Raw genomic sequence first — 19,404 nt, 5'->3', positions numbered from 1 at the left:
GTGTATCAATTCGGATTGCTAATTTTTGACAATTTACTATATCCTTCTATTTACACGTATATATAGAAGTCGGCGTTTTCACTTGGCATCCAAAAGATTACGACGCTCACGCCTCGACCTGAAATTTTCAGCGTTCTTTTTTATTTGTGCCGACGCATCATTGACAGGTCGCAACTCCCGCCGGTCAGCCTGGGCTCCCGCCGCCGCCGCCCGGCGCCCCCCGGCCGCGCCCCGTCCCCGGACGCCGTGCGCATGTGGTCGCGCGCCCGCGCCCTCTAGCTAATCGCTCGGCGTTGCGCGCCCGCCGGCCGGCCCCGCGAGCCCGCCGCCGCGCCCCGGCCTCGCGAGCCGTGCGCCCGCGATTGCTCGCTCGCCGCCCGGTGCCGCGCGCCCTCTGGCCCGACCAGGAAGGCTATCCTCAGCAGCAACCCAACCACGCTCACGGTGAACACGCTGCCGAATTCCATGTACAGTCGACGCATTATGGCCGGCACATCGCCTCTGAGGAGAGCAGGCAAGAGCCCCATGAGAGCAGTGCAGTTCACTACCGGCGGCGGCGGCGGCGTTTTGCAGGCGACTCGTCGTTGTCGTCGTCGTCTTGCGATCTCGGTGGTGACAGCTGCAGTGATGGCGAGAGTGGCCATGGCGAGCAGCACGGCGCCGGTGCTGGTTATCCGCGCAGACTACGTGACTAACTTCGTTATGAAATTTTTTATATAATATCAAATATAATTTCATATTATATAGTAAAATATAAATATTAAATTGTAAATATAGTTTTAAACTCAGACCTAATTTAGATCAAACTTTTACATTTGAAGCTCCACGCAAAGTAAGATCGTGGATCTTTTTATATTATCTTAATAACATAATAGATGTAAGAATAATACTATAACTGACTAAAAAAATCTGATTTTCCCTTTTCTTACCTAATTCTAAAAAAATATTATCTTTTTTATCTATTATTTTGCTTCGATGGCTCGATAAAAAACACGATTTTCTTCCTTTCCTTGTCCGACGAAAAAATCATTATCTTTTCTTTTTTTCCAAAAAATCACGTTCTTTTTTCTCAAAAAAACTCCTTATGCGATCAAAATATCATTACATTTTCTTTTTCTTCTCTTATTTTCTTTCAATTAGTGTGAGATTTTCCAGCACTAAGAGTGAACGTAGTGGCTGTAGACTTGATCTTTTATTTTTATCTTTTATAGAAACACAATGATGAGATGTCACATGTAAATAAACCTGATGTACCCGATCAAGTTAACGTGTACGTGAATAAGCCTAATCTGTCTGATCAAATTGACATACCCGTGCAAATATTTTGATCTTCTTTTTTTTTTCTGATTGATCTTTTTTCTCTCTCTTATTTTTCTTCAATTAATCTCATAATTTCTAGCTCATAAGGGATAATGTGGATGCTCTTTTCTATATTACTTTATATATATTGTTCGTGAGAATTTCTAGTACGATGGCTCACGCATACTGCACGGGCTAGCATTGTTATAAATTTTATCTGTATAGTCATTTATCTCGATAGTAATTACTTTTAAATTGTTAATTCGGATATTAGTTTTTTTAGTCATATTTTTACATGGAATCCCATTTTACTTGTGCATTAACTCTTTTATGCATAATATTTAATTTGTAATTCAAATTTTATATACTTCTAAATTCTATTTGTATTTTGACTATTTCTCTTAATTTTTTCTATTTTTAACCAAAATTTTAGACCTTTCTAAATTGTATGTATAGATAGACTCGTCTCTCAATATCAATTATCTTAAAATTTTTAATTTAAGATTTGGATTTTTCTAAACTTTCTTACACATCGACTCTTTTATTATTTTCCTTATTTTTAATCGATCGGTCAAATTAAAAAAATCTTTTCTTTTTTCTCTTATTTTTCTTTGATTTTTCTTGTCCGATTAGAAAAACCCGTTATTTCCCTTTTTTTCAGCCTGATTCCTATTAACGCGGATATCGTTTCTGATTGACCAAAATTTAGATTTTATAAATTGTATTTATAGATAGACTCTTCCCTCAATATCAATTATTTTCAATTTTTTAATTCAAGATTTGGATTCTTCTAAATTTTATTACACATGGACTCTTTTTTCCCTTATTTTTCATCGGTCTGTCAAATTTAAAAATATCTTTTCTTTTTTTTTCTCTTTTTTCCTTTGATTTTCCTTGTCTGATTAAAAGTCCGTTATTTTTTCTTTCTTCAGTCCGATTCCTATTAAAGTGGATATCGTTTCCTACGGTATCTATATTCACCATGTCCGATCCAATTAATGTGGGATTTGCTGTGGCTGCTAGTGGGCTCCACCTCCTAGAGCCCCCTTAAAGATCTCATTGCATGCACTAACGATCTCCGGTTGGAGAGTCCCGATTTTCTTTGATTCTTTTCCAATTGCTTGTCTGATTGATTTTTTTTTTATTTTTCTTCGATTAATCTCAGAATTTCTAGCCCGCGAGGAGCAACGTGGAGGCTCATTTTCCCGTTATTTTATATATATAATAGATTTTACAAAAATTTCAGAAAAAACAGTTTAATTCCTTCAATTTTTCTATAAAAATCCTTTAAAACGAAGAGGCGTCCATGTTGTAGTGTAATCTGCAGCGGTGGAGGTAATTATGCAGCCTCGATCGATCAATTAATGGATGAAAGCACATGAGAGAGATTATACACAAAATACTTAAAGACACTTAAATATTCAGTGTAAATTTTTGGTACAGCAACCAAACTATTTATAGCTTGCGTGCCACATGCCCACAAGAATAATACAGGCTGCTACATGGAATAGATCATACTGGACTGTTCATCAATTAGAGTTAGCTAAGTCGCTGATCATACCGGAGGACGCGGACGGGCTAGTGGCGCGGGCGGCATGGGAGGACGCGGACGGCGATGGTGCTGATCAGGAAAGCACGATGCGATCTCACTCTTGTCTAAAGTAAACTACCAACAGTTTTGATAACTAAATCTGTTTTTAACAACTGTAATTTAGGTAACTATTAAAAATAAAACAATTTTCTCTTTGCTATATTATTTACAAACTTGCTAAAACGCCAGATTTAGAAAACAGAATTTGGGTAGCTGTTGGAGTTGCTCAACCAGACATAATTATCACTTCTATGTTAACCTGCATGCCACGTTCCTTTTGACCGAGCCTTTTAATTCCTATGTACAGTTTTTAGTGTTCAACGATAAGGAGGACCGGTCTCACATTGAGCGGTACTTCAGGAACAACTTACAACTGAAGAAAGTTAGAAAGAGAATAGCCATTGAAGTCAGAACACCTTGGTTTGTTTGTTTTAGCTACCTATCTTTTAGCTTATACTTATAACCTAAAATTTAAATTTTTGATCTTAAATTTGAAGTTGATTTTAGGATTTTTCTCTCACATTATGTAAGGAGGTCCCTCCGTCTTACTATGGACGCTCCATCAGCTTGCTGCGCACCGTGCGTCTAATCTTCTCATGAACGAAGAATGAAGTTTAGGAGTTCAATGTTTCTATGTGAGACATGAAAGTTGCGTCATTCTAACTTGTAATAACCAGCTTGTGTTGTCATCTAGTGGTTCATAGTGGAAACACAAAAATTTTAAATTTTGTATGCGAATATTTTTTTTCCTACAATTAACTCCCATATTTAAAAATTGGTAGAATTTGAAACTTTTGAATAAAACCCCAGTAATGAGGTAGGGTAAACGATAATTACATCTACGTCAAAACTTCTTTAACGATAGTGGTTGCTGTAATACCCTTCAGATAAAAATGAAATCTCTTTAAGTCAAACGTTTGTGAAGACAAATAATCCCAAGTTGCTATATTAATCAATAGAACTGCTTTGAGCCTTATCCATTTTTCAAACAATGTTTTCATGTCGATAAAATTCGGCAATACAATTTAAGTGCAGTTGGACCAATTTACACCCAACTTTCAGCAATGTTATCCTAAGTTAAAAATCTTCTAGGTTACCTCACTCTTTACTTCTTGCTCACCAACATCGCCCATGGTGTCGACTGTCCACCAAAATCCATGCCAACTGAAGCAATCCCCGGCCATCTCAGTCGCCATGGGGCAGGTGTCCCTTCGCCACACTGGTCTTACTACCAGCGTTATGGTGTGGGTGCTGCCCAACATCACTGTCAGCGCCGCCCACACCATCCCCTAGGAAGCGTGTCCCTGCCGTTTTTGCATACGATCCTTAGACCTCGTTTAGTTTCTATTTTTTTTAAAAAAAAATCACATCAAATTTTTGACATCTAAATAAAGTATTAAACATAGATGAACCAAAAAACTAATTGCACAGTTATGTAAGAAATCTTGAGACGAATCTTTTGAGCCTAATTAGTCCATGATTAGCCATAAGTGATACAGTAACCAATATACGCTAATGACGGATTAATTAGGTTCAAAAGATTCGTCTCGCGGTTTCTAGGCTAGCCGTGAAATTCGTTTTTTCATTCGTGTCCGAAAACCCCTTTTAATATCCGATCAAATATTTAACGTGACACTTTTTCAAAAATATTCTCTATCTAAACACCACCTTAATATCGCATCGGACAATGTCAGTAACTTTGTCCTCGTGCACCATGACCTCATGAAACTGCTCGCGCTCACATTGACCTTCGACAGCGACAACGGCGCCAGCATCGGCCTTGCGCAGAGAAAGCCACTACTGGGGTAAATATGATCTAAGGTTGGTGAAGGTGGAGGGGTGGCAGCACCGATGGTTTGCCATGTATCCCCTACCTCATCGGTATTCGACAGGACTTCAATGACCCGAATTTATCAGATGTGGTAATAGGAACAATCACGCTAATAAAAAAACAAAAAATGATAAATAGGAGATAATTTATTGAAACCGGATGGTAAATGAGAAAGAAAATTTTAGAGAGAGAATTATAGGCCTCGTTTAGTTTGAAATTTTTTTAAAAAACATCACATCAAATCTTTAGACATACATTTAAAGTATTAAACATAGTATAATTACAAAACAAATTTTAGATTCTGCCTGAAAACCGCGAGACGAATCTTTCGAGTCTAATTAATCTGTCATTAGCACATATTGGTTACTGTAGCACTTATGGCTAATCACGTCCTAATTAGGCTCAAAAGATTCGTCTCATGATTTTCCTATAAATATATAATTAGTTTTAATATACATATATATTTAATGTTTTATTTAGATGTCAAAAGATTCGAAATGATATTTTTAGAAAAAATTTAGGAACTAAACAAGTTCTCATAGAGTGGTACTTAGAAGGATGACAAATAGTATTTCTTTTTTCCTCCCTTCTAAACGAACAAGACCTCACTCGAGTATATTTCCCGTCGGCGTCGCTCTCGTTCCCATCTCGTCTCCTCCCGCGCGCGTTCGCCCGCCGCCTGCGCCGATCTTCGGCGAGCAGGGGCGCCGTCGGCCTGCTGTTTCCTCTACCGGTGAGCATCCATCCATCCTTCACGCAGCCACATCCTCTCTCGTATCTCTCTCTATCCACGCACTTTTTCCCCCTGGAATTCGCATGAACCCTAGGTCTCCTCAAGATCTGGAAGTTCCTCTCTTAATTTGCCTTAACTTCAAAACTAATGGCAGTATTTTGTTCCCAAAATGTTTGGGGTTTCAACTGAACGCCGTGTCCTACGTTAGATCCGTCCTGCTCTAAATCATATTTGACGATCGTGTTATATTCTTGCGGATATGGTAGTGTCTCGTGTTGGTATGATTGGACCTATGAAATACCTTTCATTCCTCCTTGTTTAGTGGTTTTGCGGGCAAATCGGAAGTTACGGTACCGATAAATCTTTTGTTCCATAGCGGGCTGGATTACTGTATTAGCTGGCGCCTGTCTCTTTCTTGCTCACCATTTAGAACATTTGTAACTTGATACACATTGATTGCTCATTGTATCATGTGTAGAGTTTGTGTATGATAATTGATATGTGAGGACTTTCTAAGGAAATGTCATGTTAGATCATATTCTTAAACTTATTTTTGCTGCTTAAGTTAAAGCATCTTGGCGCTCTCAACAAGATTGGTTTGGCAGTTTAGGTATTGCGTGGAAGATGGAACAACATGTTCCTTTTTACTTTGTTCCTTGCTGCAATAGCAAGAAAGTTCTTAGTTGCGATCCTTAAGTTCTGTCATGGAAAATCTCCCATTGTTTGTTGTCTGGAATCTTGACATTTTTCACTGTTTTATTGCGAATAGTGTTATGGCTGAGCATATCATATTTTGTCTTTCTCACTTGCTTTATTTTAAGTTCAGTGTGCTTTTCCTTAGAAAGTTTTCGTTGTTAATCGTCAGAGTAGCTTACATTGTTAAATGCTTATTGAGTACCTTTATTTTTAAGCTTCTTGCTCAATATTCTTTTTTTTTCCTCTAATGACAACAGAACTGAAGCCAATATGGCTGCCTTGCCATTAGCCACCGCTGAAGTATGTGATGCAAATGCACATTTAATCATGAATGGCGAGCTTCGTGCTCTCCATCCTATCTTCCAAATCTATGGAAGGCGGCAGGTTTTTGCCGGCCCTATTGTGACACTGAAGGTCTATGAGGATAATGTTCTTGTCCGTGAGTTCCTCGAGGAGAAGGGTCATGGCAGGGTTCTTGTAGTTGATGGTGGTGGGAGCTTGCGCTGCGCCATTTTAGGTGGAAACCCTGTGCAGCAGGCGCAGAACAATGGCTGGGCTGGCATCGTCGTCAATGGTTGCATCAGGGACGTAGATGAGATCAATGGATGTGACATTGGTGTCCGGGCTCTCAACTCGCATCCTATGAAGGCAAACAAGAAAGGAATCGGTGAGAAGCATGTGCCAGTCACCATTGCAGGGACCAGGATTTGTGACGGCGAGTGGCTCTACGCCGATACTGATGGCATTCTCATCTCGAGGACTGAATTGACCGTGTAAACCTCTCTGTCTGGCTGTACGAGTATTTGGCGCATAAATGGACTGCTGCTTCTGGCCTCCTGGTGTAATATCTAAAACTGTAATAACGTACACTAAATTAAATGATCACCTGGAATAATTGATGCCTCTGTTCTGTTGTTAGAAAGTGGTCGTTGACAATACTTCTTTGTGGGTATACCATGATGAATTTATAATTCTTTATTGTTACTATTACAAAGTTGTTGACAATACTTCTCTGTGGACTGCGGGTATACCATGACGAATTATAACCTTGTGAATGATAGTAAAAGATTAGAAATTTATATTCACCCAAACGTAATTACTGGTACAGGCACATGCAGCCGGTATTTGACATCCTGACATGGGACAACAACGCAAGTACGGTTTAAGGTGCCTTGTTGCATTTCAGATCCAGCTATCCTGCTGAAGCAATGTCGTCAATGAAATAAGCGGTTCAATTCGCTTGGTGATTACGGTAATCACTGATTACGGACCCTTCCGAGGTTGGGAATCAGTGATGGAGAAGTGCAAACGACATTACATCATGTGTTTTATCACACTTCTGAACTCCAATCTTTGGAGTGGCAAGTAAACTAAAAACCAATGGTGTTACATAGTCTGCTTCAAGCTCAAAACCGCAGTGGCAGAGGACACTCTCAAAACTAAAGATACACAAGTACACGGATATCTCATATATCAGATGTGGCGATTAAAATATAAAAGTATTAGAGTATGAACACGAAAATATGCTGGGGATCTCATGTCACTCAAAACTGTAATGACAAAACCTCCGCTAAAATGCACATGTATTGATGTTTCAAGGTAAAGCCAGAAAGATCTCTTCACGTTCAACCACTGATCAACTAAACAAATGTTGTTACTTAATCAGTCCCGAGGAATTTTTGCAAGGTTTACTGCAGTCCCAAGCGGCAGAGGGGGTTGCTCTTGATGAGGTTGAAATCAACCTGGAAACATCAAAAAATGAGTACATGCTCATGCTAATAGGGGGTATTTCAGCATAGTACAATACCTTTGGTCCAAAGAGGTCTCGAATGTTGTCGATGCCGTAAAGAATCATTGTTGGCCTAGTTTAAACAAAATGTGGTCAACTCCAATTTCTTGAAATTGTTAATAGTCAGCCAAAAATAAGGATTCTATACACTTCAACTAACATTATATATTGTTTTATTACTGTTCGATTTAAAACAAGGATTCCAAACAGACAGGATTTTGGCAATAGGCCAAAATTAACAGGTGAATGCACATAAGAAAAACCTCACTATGAGCTATCTCAGTTATACCTCTCCAGTGAAAGACCCCAAGCAATAACGTTAACACCCTGTGGCAGTCCCATCGGGAGTAGCATTTCAGGTCTGAACATGCCTGAGTTACCAACTTCCACCCATTTCTTCAAACCTTCATGGTAACTGAAAAAATAAACACAACAATGATTTATAAGCAGACCCTTGAAAAAAATTCATTCATGGACTAGAAGAATCATGAAGCTAGCATTCAAAGCTGTCACCTGAAAATTTCCATGCTCGGCTCAGTGTATGGATTGTAGGCAGGCTTGAAACGTAGTTTTGACATGCCTAAAAGGCAGACAAAAAATCCAATGTAAAAAGACTGCTGAATTTAACAAAGATACTGGACAACTGAGAATATAGGCATATAAAAGAACACCGGATTACAACGACACAATCACATACATGTGAATGCCTATACTTGTGTAACAGTAGGCAGGCAGCATGCATAACAAAATATAGTATTTAACTTCGCAATACACAACCTAAATAAAGATGATCAGTAGCAAATAATATAATGGATAGTTGTCTTGTGTCCCCATGGATAGAGCACAGTGTCATTAATCATTATGGTAGCAGAGTCTGCATAAGTGGGAGGTTTTACACCAGCAATACAACATTATTCAGGTCAATACAAGAACCAAAAATAAAGCATTACTCAAGCAACAGATATTACCATGATTGCAAATTAACAACAAATTTTCTAAGACTAATTAACAAATTCACTACATTATTCCACCCTCTTAGTAGTGTCATAACCACCTAAAGTAGTCATATTAGTGAATGCGCACCCTGAGTTACTTTGTTGAGTAGGAAGTTGCTGTATATTATTTAGTAAACATACACAAGATACAACATTATTATAAGAAAATTCAAGCTTGAGCACCTAGACTTGAGAAGAAATCCTCCAATACACCAATCAGATCACCCAGTGTCAAACCATAATCGCATATGAGACCTGAAAGAAGGAACTGTAAGTAGCTTCCTCACTGTGTCCACATGAGGTTCAAGATGCTGACCAGATTTCAATCAATAGAACAAAACATAGGCAAGAAACTAGAACATAGGTACCTTCAATCTGGTGAAATTCCGCAAGATGAGTTCGGTCCACAGCTTCATTACGGAAAACACGATCTATGGAGTAGTACCTTTTAGGGGCAAAAGGTTTCTGAAAATCCATGGTAATTATTGAAGAAAGTAAGCCTCATGTCATTGAACAGAACATTAAGCAAATTGATATCACAATCACATAATCAAACGAAGATTATAAAACCTAAAGTACAACTATAAACTGAAAATGAAAACATCATTCAGTTGCTTTACCTCTTGTGCTAGTTTGTATAGCATCCTTGTTGAAACTGCAGTAGTATGGGTACGAAGCAGGTTTTTCTCTGCCTCATCTCGTTTCCAGTCATAGCCATATCTGCAAAAGGCTATATTGTATTATATCCTTTTTGGTTAAACTGCATCATATACACAAGAGCATACCCTTTGGAGCCATAACCACCACATTGATGAACTTCCTTTACTTTCTCAAGATAGTCTTCAGGCAATTGTTTCGTAGCAGCAGGGGCTGCAGAACTTGAACAATTAATATATTTTGCATACAACTTTGATCTTAAGATTGAACAGGACCTTACCTTCAAGAAAAAATGTATCGTGTGAATCCCGAGCAGGATGTTGTTGGGGCTGGAACAGTGCATCGAAATTCCAGAAGCTAACAAAGAAAAAGCAATCATTTTTAATAGTTTTTCTATTTGCATCATAATCAGCTGGAACAACTCTACCATTTCAGAATTCAGAGTGTGGAGAGTGTACTATGCCATAGTTATTTTTGTGGAGAGTAAACATTAGAACACACCTGCTCTCAACGAAATTATTAGTTGGCATCTCACTGAACCTGTTTCATCAATACAATGAATAAATTAGTTTTCTTAATACACCATACTAAGTGAAAATAATGATCAAACTATTTTACTGTACCCCATTTGAAGAAAAATGTTCTGGATTTCCTCCCGCACCTGAATCAATCACCATTAGTTTCAAGTTATATTTAGTTATCAGAAATGCTATACAGAGAGCTGGGCTACAAAAAAACACCTCCAACAAAGGTTGCACATAACCAATGGCAATTGGTTGTCCCTGGGCTCCAAAATTATACTCTTTGAATTCAAGATCCTTCCAATCACCACTTCAAGATAAAATAAATTTATGAATGAAATTGCCATAAGTAGAGAAGATGCAACATACAGAACATTCCATATCCAACAACATTCGGAGACAGACAATCCACAACAATATACATGAAATAATTCAATCCTGATGGCAGATAACTTTGATAGGGTGAAGTAACAGAGCAACATCTAATGATAATGTAATCCAAAAGGCAATCTGGAGCAGCTGGTTTCTATTTAGATGGGTGCTCATGATATGTCAGAGTTAGATTATATAATCAATGAACGACATGCCCTGCATAATTTTGGGAACCATCTTGACAGAAGTGGCACAAATACCTTCTGAGATGCTCTTGTGTCACATCAGTTGCCAATTTTTTCCTCTTCGCAACAAACTGGGGTCCTTTCTTTAGGGCATACCAAATTGATTTCCTGTAGGATATCAAAGGAGACACAAGCATAAGTTCAATGACTGCAATATACAGCACCAAAAAAAAGGAATGTGCCTGTTCAAAAAAGAGATCCTTACTCTTTCGTAATAAGTTTTCTTCTTTTCAAATCATCAATCATCTTATCAGAAAGAACCTACAGAAAAAGTTATGTTCTTAAAAGGAGACACACTAACGTATAAGATTAACACACAACATTTTGTGGAACAGTGGAGGTAAAAGGGCTCCAATGCACTGATACAATTCAGTGAATGTTTCCACGAAAATGCATATAAGAGTTAGGCTACTTAAGAATTGTTTGTGGTGGTTATAATGAAAATTGTGTGATGGATAATGAGTGACAAGCAACATCAGAACTATTAATATTACGCCAATGCACAATTCAATTAATGTTTCCAATGAAAATGCAAATTGCTCAATAAAAGATGAGAGTGACAAGCAACACAAACCTCTCCACTCTCTAGCCTTTTCAGCTGCTCTTGCAACTCATCATTGATGGTGTCAACCTTAATAAGGAAGAAGCAAAAATGTTAGTTATCAAGCCCAGAGATATAAACAAAAAGGAAAAGGCTATATGTAGAAAAAATCTCTTACAGAACTCACACAAAAGCTTACGTGGCACACTACAATTGAATCTAGATTTTCTGTTACTCCGATCTACTTAAATCGAATGGAAGAGAATTTTGTTGGTAAGAGTTTTGTACTTTTTTTTAGTCTGTGTAGCATTGCACTAAAAAGTTAGCACTCAAATGCATTCCAACAGACCTCGAGTAAACACAGGCCTACAACTGCGTATCATAATCTAGACATGAATTGATTATGGCAAAGAAACTGAAGAATTGAGAAACAGGCTTGGAATACTGCATGGCTCCGAAATTTGAACACGTTTCATCCAAAGAACAAAACAATAATAAAATGAAAGACAAATCCCCCGATCTAGCTGAACATTGAGCTCAGCTTAATACCTTTCTGAACACCAAGTCTTTATTCCCTTTCTCAAACCCAATCCACTTGTTTTTCGCAGCTGTCTTCATGCCGATGTCAAAAATAGATCCCAATTTCTCCTAAAAGACACGAATATACGCATCAGCATTGTCACAAAACTGGTCACTCCAGCTCAATATCTAAACCCCAGAAAAAAAAAATGATATCTGACCTTGAGCACATCCTTTGAGGCGCCCTCCGGTGGGATCGCAGCCACGAGCTGCGCCTCCGGGGAACCACTCGCTGCGTACCCCTTCGCCTCCTCGGTGAGCACCCACGTCTCCTTGGTGATTTCCTAAGAGGAAACAACTCGTTGGAGGTTTGGATGCTGGGGAATGGGGATGAATCCTGCTAGAGTTTAGGAGCTACAAGGGGAGTTGGATTACCGCGGTCTCGACGATACGGAAAGCGGAGAGACTCTTGATGACGTCCCCGAGCTCACCGTGGGTGACGCCGAGGGAGGAGGCGTAGGAGCGGGAGTCCGGGACTTCGCCGCCAGAGTTGAGGTGGGCGAGGAGGCTGGCCTCCACGTCCGACGAGGACTTGTCCGCCATGGTGCAGGGAGGCGGTCCGGTGGCAGCGGCGGCGGCCGCAACGACGGCGGCGGCGGAAGGGAGCTGGGGAGAAGAAGTGTTAGGGTGAGATTGAGAAAAACCGACCGGACCGGACCCTGATTAACCAAAGCCAATCCGGCTCGCTACACGAACCGAACTGGTCAATCGCAAATGCCCAACGTGGCAACGTGGTGACAAGTGGTCTGACCTCTCCACGTTTGAAAATATTTTGCTGTATGTTACTCCCTCTATTTCGCAACTTAAGATTTTTTAGTATTATCTAAGTTGATATGGAAGCTAATAAATCCAGACATATATATATTCATTAATGAATGAACTTAGACAAGGCTATAAAGTCTTACAATATGAAATAGGGACAATATTTTTTTACAAGCGATTATTTTTAAAATGTCATCTTTTCGATTATCTTTATGAAACCTAATGGAATGTACAATGTTACCATAGTCCCTTACATATCAGATCCGATACCAAATATATTATATATGCCACATATAAATATCAGTTTATGATACTTCTACCATATTAACATTATCAACGATCCTAAAATATCCCATTGCGTATTTTCTACATGTGAGAATATTTTTTTACGACTCAACCCATGTATGCCCCATGTGGCAAAATAACTATGTTGCTCCTCATCTCCATGTTTTTTTGCCTGTCACTTACTCCAACTAACGTTTGGACATCGGTGCATTGAATACAACACCTCAATGATTATCATGTGCTTCTCCATTGGCACGATGCAAAACGTGTTATGCACCTTCGGGGTGATCTCGTGCTGCTATTGTCGCTAGAGCTCATGTTGTTGCCATCATCATCCTTGGTCACAGGCACAACCAAGATACTTCTCACCGGTAGTATCGATCTGGATTAAATGAAGAATAAGAGAATGGTAATCACCAACTATGATAGTCCTACATGTCTTAAAAGAAATTTAGGATTATATCATCCTCAAAGTGGGGTTTTGCTCAATCGCCATTCTACGAATAGGCTTTGCTAAAATACTATTCTCAAGCGGTGACTACACGCTACAATGTCACATGTCATCCAAACAAATACAAATGTTATCTACATCTCTTCCACCTCCGACGCATCTAACAAACATGGTGTCAGCACTACTCGACATATGAGATAAAGAATAGATGGTGGCCTATTTAAACTCTTGCGTTGCTGCTTCAGAGGTCCTCGTCGCTCTAGAACCAAGCCCTTCCTCTCCTCAATTACGGTGGTGCATGGAAAGCTCAAAGCGAATAGCAAATTGGAAACCTGCACTTTCTCCCCCCAGCTCCCCTCGCCTTTTCCCCTTGAGGTGGCAAATAAGTGGAAGTCTGACTCCTTGATCTCGTCTTGTCCCATTTTCTTAACTCGAGAATGAGGCTTAGATCATGGCTACATATCAACCCTCGCCACCATCGACATCATACGAACTATATGCAAATGAGTGGTTGAGGGCCCATGTCTCCTGCTGTGAAGTAGCCACAATACTAGAACCACACACGCCACCGCCAGTGCCTCTAGGCCCAAAGATCCAATTCCGTCATAGAGAGAAGAGCACATGGGAGCTTGAGCCTATATTATTAAAGAGGAAGAGAACTTAAGGTTCAACGCTTTAGCATGCACTGCTAAGACCTTCTAGCTATTGGTGACGATAACAAGGGAGATACCATGTGTCGCTGATAGGAAGAGCTTAGGCTTAACACTTCGGTGTGCGTTGCTCAAATTCAAGCCGGTGGTGATGGTAGCGAGGGAGATAGCAAGCCAGTCGATGTCGATGACCACCATGTAGGGCCTGGATAAGTCTATTCGGCGAACACTTCTTTAAGGAAAATTTACGAACATAAAAGGGGCTAAACGTAAAATTCAATGTGCCGTTGTTTATGGCCGTCCCTCATGGCCGAGTGGATGTTTGTCATGTCACCTTTCCGCCCTCTAGGAGGACGGCAAGAGGTTAGTTTTATGATTTTTTGAAATACAAAATTAAATTTGTAAATTGTTTAGTAAATAAAATTCAAAGAGTGAACTACATCAACAGTATCTAAACTTGTGCATGTGTCATCTAGGTCCCTGAACTCTCAAAATATATTTTTGGGTCCCCGAACTTGTCTGGTATGTCATATAGGTCCAAACGGGCTCCGACCCACTCTATCCGCTGACGTGGCATGCCACGATGGCGTCTACGTGTTGGTGGGGCTGTGTGGGTCCCACATGTCAGTGGAGGAATCAAGAAGGGAGAGACAAGAATAAGGAGGAGAGATACTAACATGTGGGACCCACCCAGCCCCACCAACACGTAGGCGCCACCGTGGCATGCCACGCCAGCGGATGGAACATGTCGGAGCCCGTTTGGACCTATATGACACATCAGACAAGTTCAGAGACCCAAAAATATATTTTAAGAGTTCAGAGACCTAGATAACACATGCACATAAATTTAAAGACCGTTGATGCATTCCACTCAAATTCAAAATTCAAAAAATTCGTGATACCGATACACCCGTTATGGGCCTAGCCCACCGGCGGAGTCCATAGTCAGAGGAGCGCAGGGGCAGCCCACAAGCAAACGGAGGCCCGCGACCACCACACGGCGAGCGCGCTAGCTCAGCGCGAGTTTTCCCTTGCGCCGCGGCCGCCACAGATTCACCCCCGCCTCTGGCCGCGGCGCCCCAGGCCACACACCCGAGCACCCAGCCAGGGACAGTGGAGCTCCTTCCCCTCAGGCCCCAGCTTGCCCATGGCGACCCCGTCGTCGCCGCGCCTACTCTCCTCCTTCCTCGGCGACCGCCTCGGCGCCCTCTCCGCCAGGCCGCTCCTCCACGGGACCGCTCCGGGTACGCACTCTCCACGCGCGCACCTGCCACTGCTGCCCCAGCGTTAGCGCGTTTACTGAGGCGGCTCCTGCTCCGGCTCGGCTCTCTTTTGCAGGCAGCAGGCGGGCCGCGTACCAGGCGACGAGAACGCTCTGCAACCTGGTGGATATCCTCTTCAACAGGTGGGGCGTTCGATCGCCAGCGTTTTCAGCACCCTAGCTCAGCACTCTGTTTGGCCTGAAGTACCCTCTGAACGAATCCTTGTTAGTTTATTGGTAGTCGGGTGATTGGTATTAGAGTAATTAACATATAGTATCTTTAGGTTTTTCTTGAAGCGATCAACATACTCCAATATCCGTAGTGATATAGTCCCACACATCAGTGTGATTGCTGCTATTGGGGGTGAAGTACAAATCTCAAAACAGAAACAGTAGCAGAAATGCTATGTATGCTAAGGTTTACGTCAACAGAAAACCAGGAACTGATGCATTGATGATTGATCGTTTGGCTGCATTTCATATTTTATCAGAATCAAATTGTAAGGACCTATAGTAATTGGATGCCTCATGCACAAAGGTGTTTTCAGATGCATCATATCATGCGAAATTCCTGATTCCGGCATCACAGAGAAGTAGAAACAGTGCTCCTTGGAAACAAGAATTGTGAATTTTCTACTTTATTAAGTTATTTTGGAACACAGGGTGCCAGCGCCCAACATACATGTTGTCAACAGAAAGTCAAATTATTTTCTTGTGCTTTCTCAGAGGTCAGAGTGACAGACCGGGAAATAACCCTAGACGCCTACAGCCTGGGAAAGTATTTCCTCGTCTAAGTGTTCCTAATCATATACAGCGGCCTCCATATGTCAATACTCGTCAAAGACCTGGATTGACCAATGGACCTGAAATACATGATGAAAGAGGGATTGAATGCATGAGGACTTCTGGAAAGCTTGCTGCACAAGTTTTGAAGTTTGCCGGGACTCTTGTAAAGGTAATGCTATTATTACTACAAAAAAGATTAGATTATACCTTTTGAATTGGTCGAACATTGTTTTCACTAGGGATTAGGAAAACTCCTTTCTGTTCGACGCCTTTGGGGAAAATGGCTCCTCTGATTATTGTTAAGGCGCAGGAGAGAAACAAGTACATTTTTAGACACCTCTGAAGTATTTCCTGAAGTAGAGGTGCTTGTTTTCTAAATACTTTACCCGCCTTCCTCTGTAAGAACAATGTCTGCCCATTTGTTTCTTGCTGTGGTGTATATCTGTAGTACATAAGTAAATGCATGTAGTGTTTAAGTAATAAAGTTGATATCCTTTCCATTTGATTTATGTCTCTGGTTGTTACTCAAGTTTTAAAGTACTCTAGGAGTGTTAAGATTCAAGTGTCAAAGAATGATTTTGTTCTCATTGACAGCCAGGCATAACAACTGATGAGATTGATAAAGCGGTGCACCAAATGATAATAGATAATCGAGCATACCCTTCACCACTTGGTTATTGCGGTTTTCCAAAGAGTGTCTGCACTTCAGTGAATGAGTGCATTTGTCATGGGATTCCTGATTCTCGTCCTCTTGAAGTAAGCCATCCAAAACTGGAGATAATACATACATACATACATACATACATACAATAAAGTTACAAATTGACCCCCTTTGCTGCAGGATGGTGACATTATCAACATTGATGTTACTGTTTATCTCAATGTAAGTCAAATATCATGTGTAGATCATCCAAAATTATTACCCTCAATTACTTTGAAATTGCATTCCCTTGCCAACAGAAAAAGGGGTGATGAAAGGAAAGCAACTGCAATGCTATTTAATCATCAGTGCTTTGACTTTTCTGGTGGATTGTGATGATATTTTCATGCAGTAGTGGTTTCTTACATGGTCATACACAAACAGCTACTCTTTCCTTTTTCTTTTGAGAGAGAGAGTGCTTCTGTGCATCACCTCCTTAAATTTGCACATCAAAGCATGACAGCAATGTATGGTGATATTTACACTTCACATGGTTTAGGATTTGTGCAACCCATGGTCTGACATAGGGCATGGAATTTTTATGTGTAGTCTTAGTCTCTTTCATCTATGTACAAATATCGATATGGTTATATGGACTACTGTGGTTCTTGGGCTATAGTCCATTCCTGATTTTGTTCCCCCTTACAGTGCATTATATTGTAGTTGTGTGGTTGATTCCAGGGTTACCATGGTGATACATCCGCTACATTTCTATGTGGCGATGTTGATGACAAAGCTAAGAAATTAGTTCAGGTGATCTCAAGACTCAAGTTCTCAACAAATGTTTAGTTTTACTATGCAGTTTGGAATATAGTTCATTTGTGTTTGTGAGATCTAATAGATGGCAAGTGCTATAGCAGGTTCTTTTTATTTTCTGAAATCCATCTACAAATTTGGGGGCAATAAGCTCATGAAAGTTTCCGTTAAAGTAGCTAATAGATAATTCTTTGCTGTATGGTATTTTCTGAGTTTATATTTAGTTTTATCCAAACAGGTGACAAGAGAATGCCTCGACAGGGCTATATCAATCTGTGCACCTGGAGTGGAGATCAAACGTATTGGGCAAACTATACAGTAAGTAGATGAGAAGTTGTGCTATTGATTGTCCGTAGGTGCTGGTGCTGAAATATTGAATTTTATATTCCAAATATATTTCGAGAAACTTTCTGCAATGAAAATTTAAAAACAACCACTTTTGTTTATGTTGCATTTACCACATAACCTTTGCCCGATGAAGTCTGATTACTTGAATTTCGATGATGACTGATAAGAGTGTGGTTACTAATTTCTTATAACCTATTGCATATCCACTGGATGTATGGGATATTTAGTATTCTTTGCACAAAAATGATTCCCGATTACCCATTTCACTTAGCCTTCATTTAAATTGACTGATTACACTATTATACAAACACATTTGCCGTACCAGTTTCCGTTGCATTGATACTTGCTATAATATGCATTTTGATGGTTGGATTGGATTCCTATTCGTACACTTTTCATTAATGCACAGTAGGGTTTACATGGATTTCAAGTTACTCCTACTTACTAAGGACGTTCAATCTTTGAAGGGACCATGCAGACAAATTCAAGTTTGGCGTAGTTCGGGAGTTTGTCGGTCATGGGGTTGGAAGAGTGTTTCATGCTGAACCTGTGGTGCTTCATTTCCGTAAGTCCTTCATTTTGAGGGGACGTCTTTTGCTCAGTGCTGTCATTATGTCAACAGTTCTGAGCTTACAACATGCATTCAGTCATTTAACATACCATAATAGACTGTAGCCCCTTTAACAGATGACGTTTTGGTGTTGCAGTTTGCTGCGTACCAGCTTAGAAACATAGTTTGCATGCCATGGACTGATGGTTCTGAAATTTTCAGGAAACAGCGAATGGGGCCGTATGATGTTGAATCAAACATTTACTATAGGTACATGTTTCCAGTACGCACGAGTTTGATTGTTATTTCTACCAACTTATTACTTATGCCTAAGAAATGACACGTACTTATGATTGTGCACATTAACTCAAACAATGATGATTAAGCTGCACCTTATACAATTACCTTCACTGGAGTAATTTGCCAATTATTTTCTGTCGATTTGCTAGCAAGAAGCCCTAGAACACAGAAATGAGGACACTATGTTTAAGACTGTTATCTTCTGAAGTTTTTCGCGAATTATATAAAGCTGACAACTTCCCCATTCTGTTTTTCATTAGAGCCCATGATAACCGTGGGGAGCATAAATCCAGTTATATGGTCAGATGACTGGACAGCGGTGACTGAAGACGGGAGCTTGTCAGCACAGTTTGAGCACACAATACTGATTACAGAAGATGGCGCGGAGATATTGACACAATGTTAAGGCTGGAGGAGGAATAGAGGTGAGCAATGACAATGAATCGCTGGCTTGGTAAAAGGAATAGGAATCCTGCATTTTTTTTGGATTTATTGGTCCAATTTGGAGTTACAAACCCTAGTGCAAACTCATATTTTGACCTGGACTCTGTCACTACGATTACCTACAAAGATTTGGAGTAAAATTGATTATTAGGATCGTTTGGTGTTTGGTTCCAAAGCTAAGCTATTTTCAAGTCGTTTGGTGGCCGCTAACTAGCACAGGTTGGCCTTGTAATTTTGATCGAGTTGGTTGGCTGCTGGGCTT

General features: G+C 40.2%; 3 protein-coding genes across 3 annotated transcripts; 2 read left to right on the top strand and 1 right to left on the bottom strand.

Annotated features, from left to right (window-relative positions):
* Positions 1–5,322: 5,322 nt before the first annotated feature.
* On the top strand, positions 5,323–7,068 carry LOC102718901 (putative 4-hydroxy-4-methyl-2-oxoglutarate aldolase 2). Its single transcript, XM_006647885.3, has 2 exons — positions 5,323–5,454; positions 6,408–7,068. The coding sequence occupies exon 2, from the start codon at positions 6,421–6,423 to the stop codon at positions 6,925–6,927; it is 507 nt and encodes a 168-aa protein (XP_006647948.1). The 5' UTR covers positions 5,323–5,454; positions 6,408–6,420; the 3' UTR covers positions 6,928–7,068.
* Positions 7,069–7,549: 481 nt separating this feature from the next.
* Positions 7,550–12,497, bottom strand: LOC102711599 (phenylalanine--tRNA ligase alpha subunit, cytoplasmic). The gene is made up of 18 exons (XM_040520435.1): positions 12,225–12,497; positions 12,011–12,133; positions 11,820–11,918; positions 11,304–11,360; positions 10,935–10,990; positions 10,745–10,837; positions 10,332–10,422; positions 10,215–10,252; positions 10,093–10,131; positions 9,872–9,948; positions 9,720–9,804; positions 9,555–9,654; positions 9,303–9,399; positions 9,118–9,189; positions 8,453–8,519; positions 8,229–8,354; positions 7,958–8,012; positions 7,550–7,892 (listed from the first exon to the last, which is right to left on the bottom strand). The coding sequence occupies exons 1-18, from the start codon at positions 12,390–12,392 to the stop codon at positions 7,839–7,841; spliced, it is 1,497 nt and encodes a 498-aa protein (XP_040376369.1). The 5' UTR covers positions 12,393–12,497; the 3' UTR covers positions 7,550–7,838.
* A 2,570-nt stretch (positions 12,498–15,067) lies between these two features.
* LOC102718428 (methionine aminopeptidase 1D, chloroplastic/mitochondrial) lies at positions 15,068–19,379 on the top strand. The gene is made up of 10 exons (XM_006647883.3): positions 15,068–15,241; positions 15,336–15,402; positions 15,985–16,213; positions 16,639–16,800; positions 16,886–16,927; positions 17,426–17,497; positions 17,739–17,818; positions 18,316–18,413; positions 18,621–18,668; positions 18,959–19,379. The coding sequence occupies exons 1-10, from the start codon at positions 15,145–15,147 to the stop codon at positions 19,102–19,104; spliced, it is 1,041 nt and encodes a 346-aa protein (XP_006647946.2). The 5' UTR covers positions 15,068–15,144; the 3' UTR covers positions 19,105–19,379.
* Positions 19,380–19,404: the final 25 nt, after the last annotated feature.

The sequence above is a fragment of the Oryza brachyantha genome, chromosome 2 (assembly GCF_000231095.2).
Source record: "Oryza brachyantha chromosome 2, ObraRS2, whole genome shotgun sequence".
In the NCBI taxonomy this organism is placed as follows: Eukaryota; Viridiplantae; Streptophyta; class Magnoliopsida; order Poales; family Poaceae; genus Oryza; species Oryza brachyantha.
This window is presented reverse-complemented; position numbering and strand designations above follow the sequence as displayed.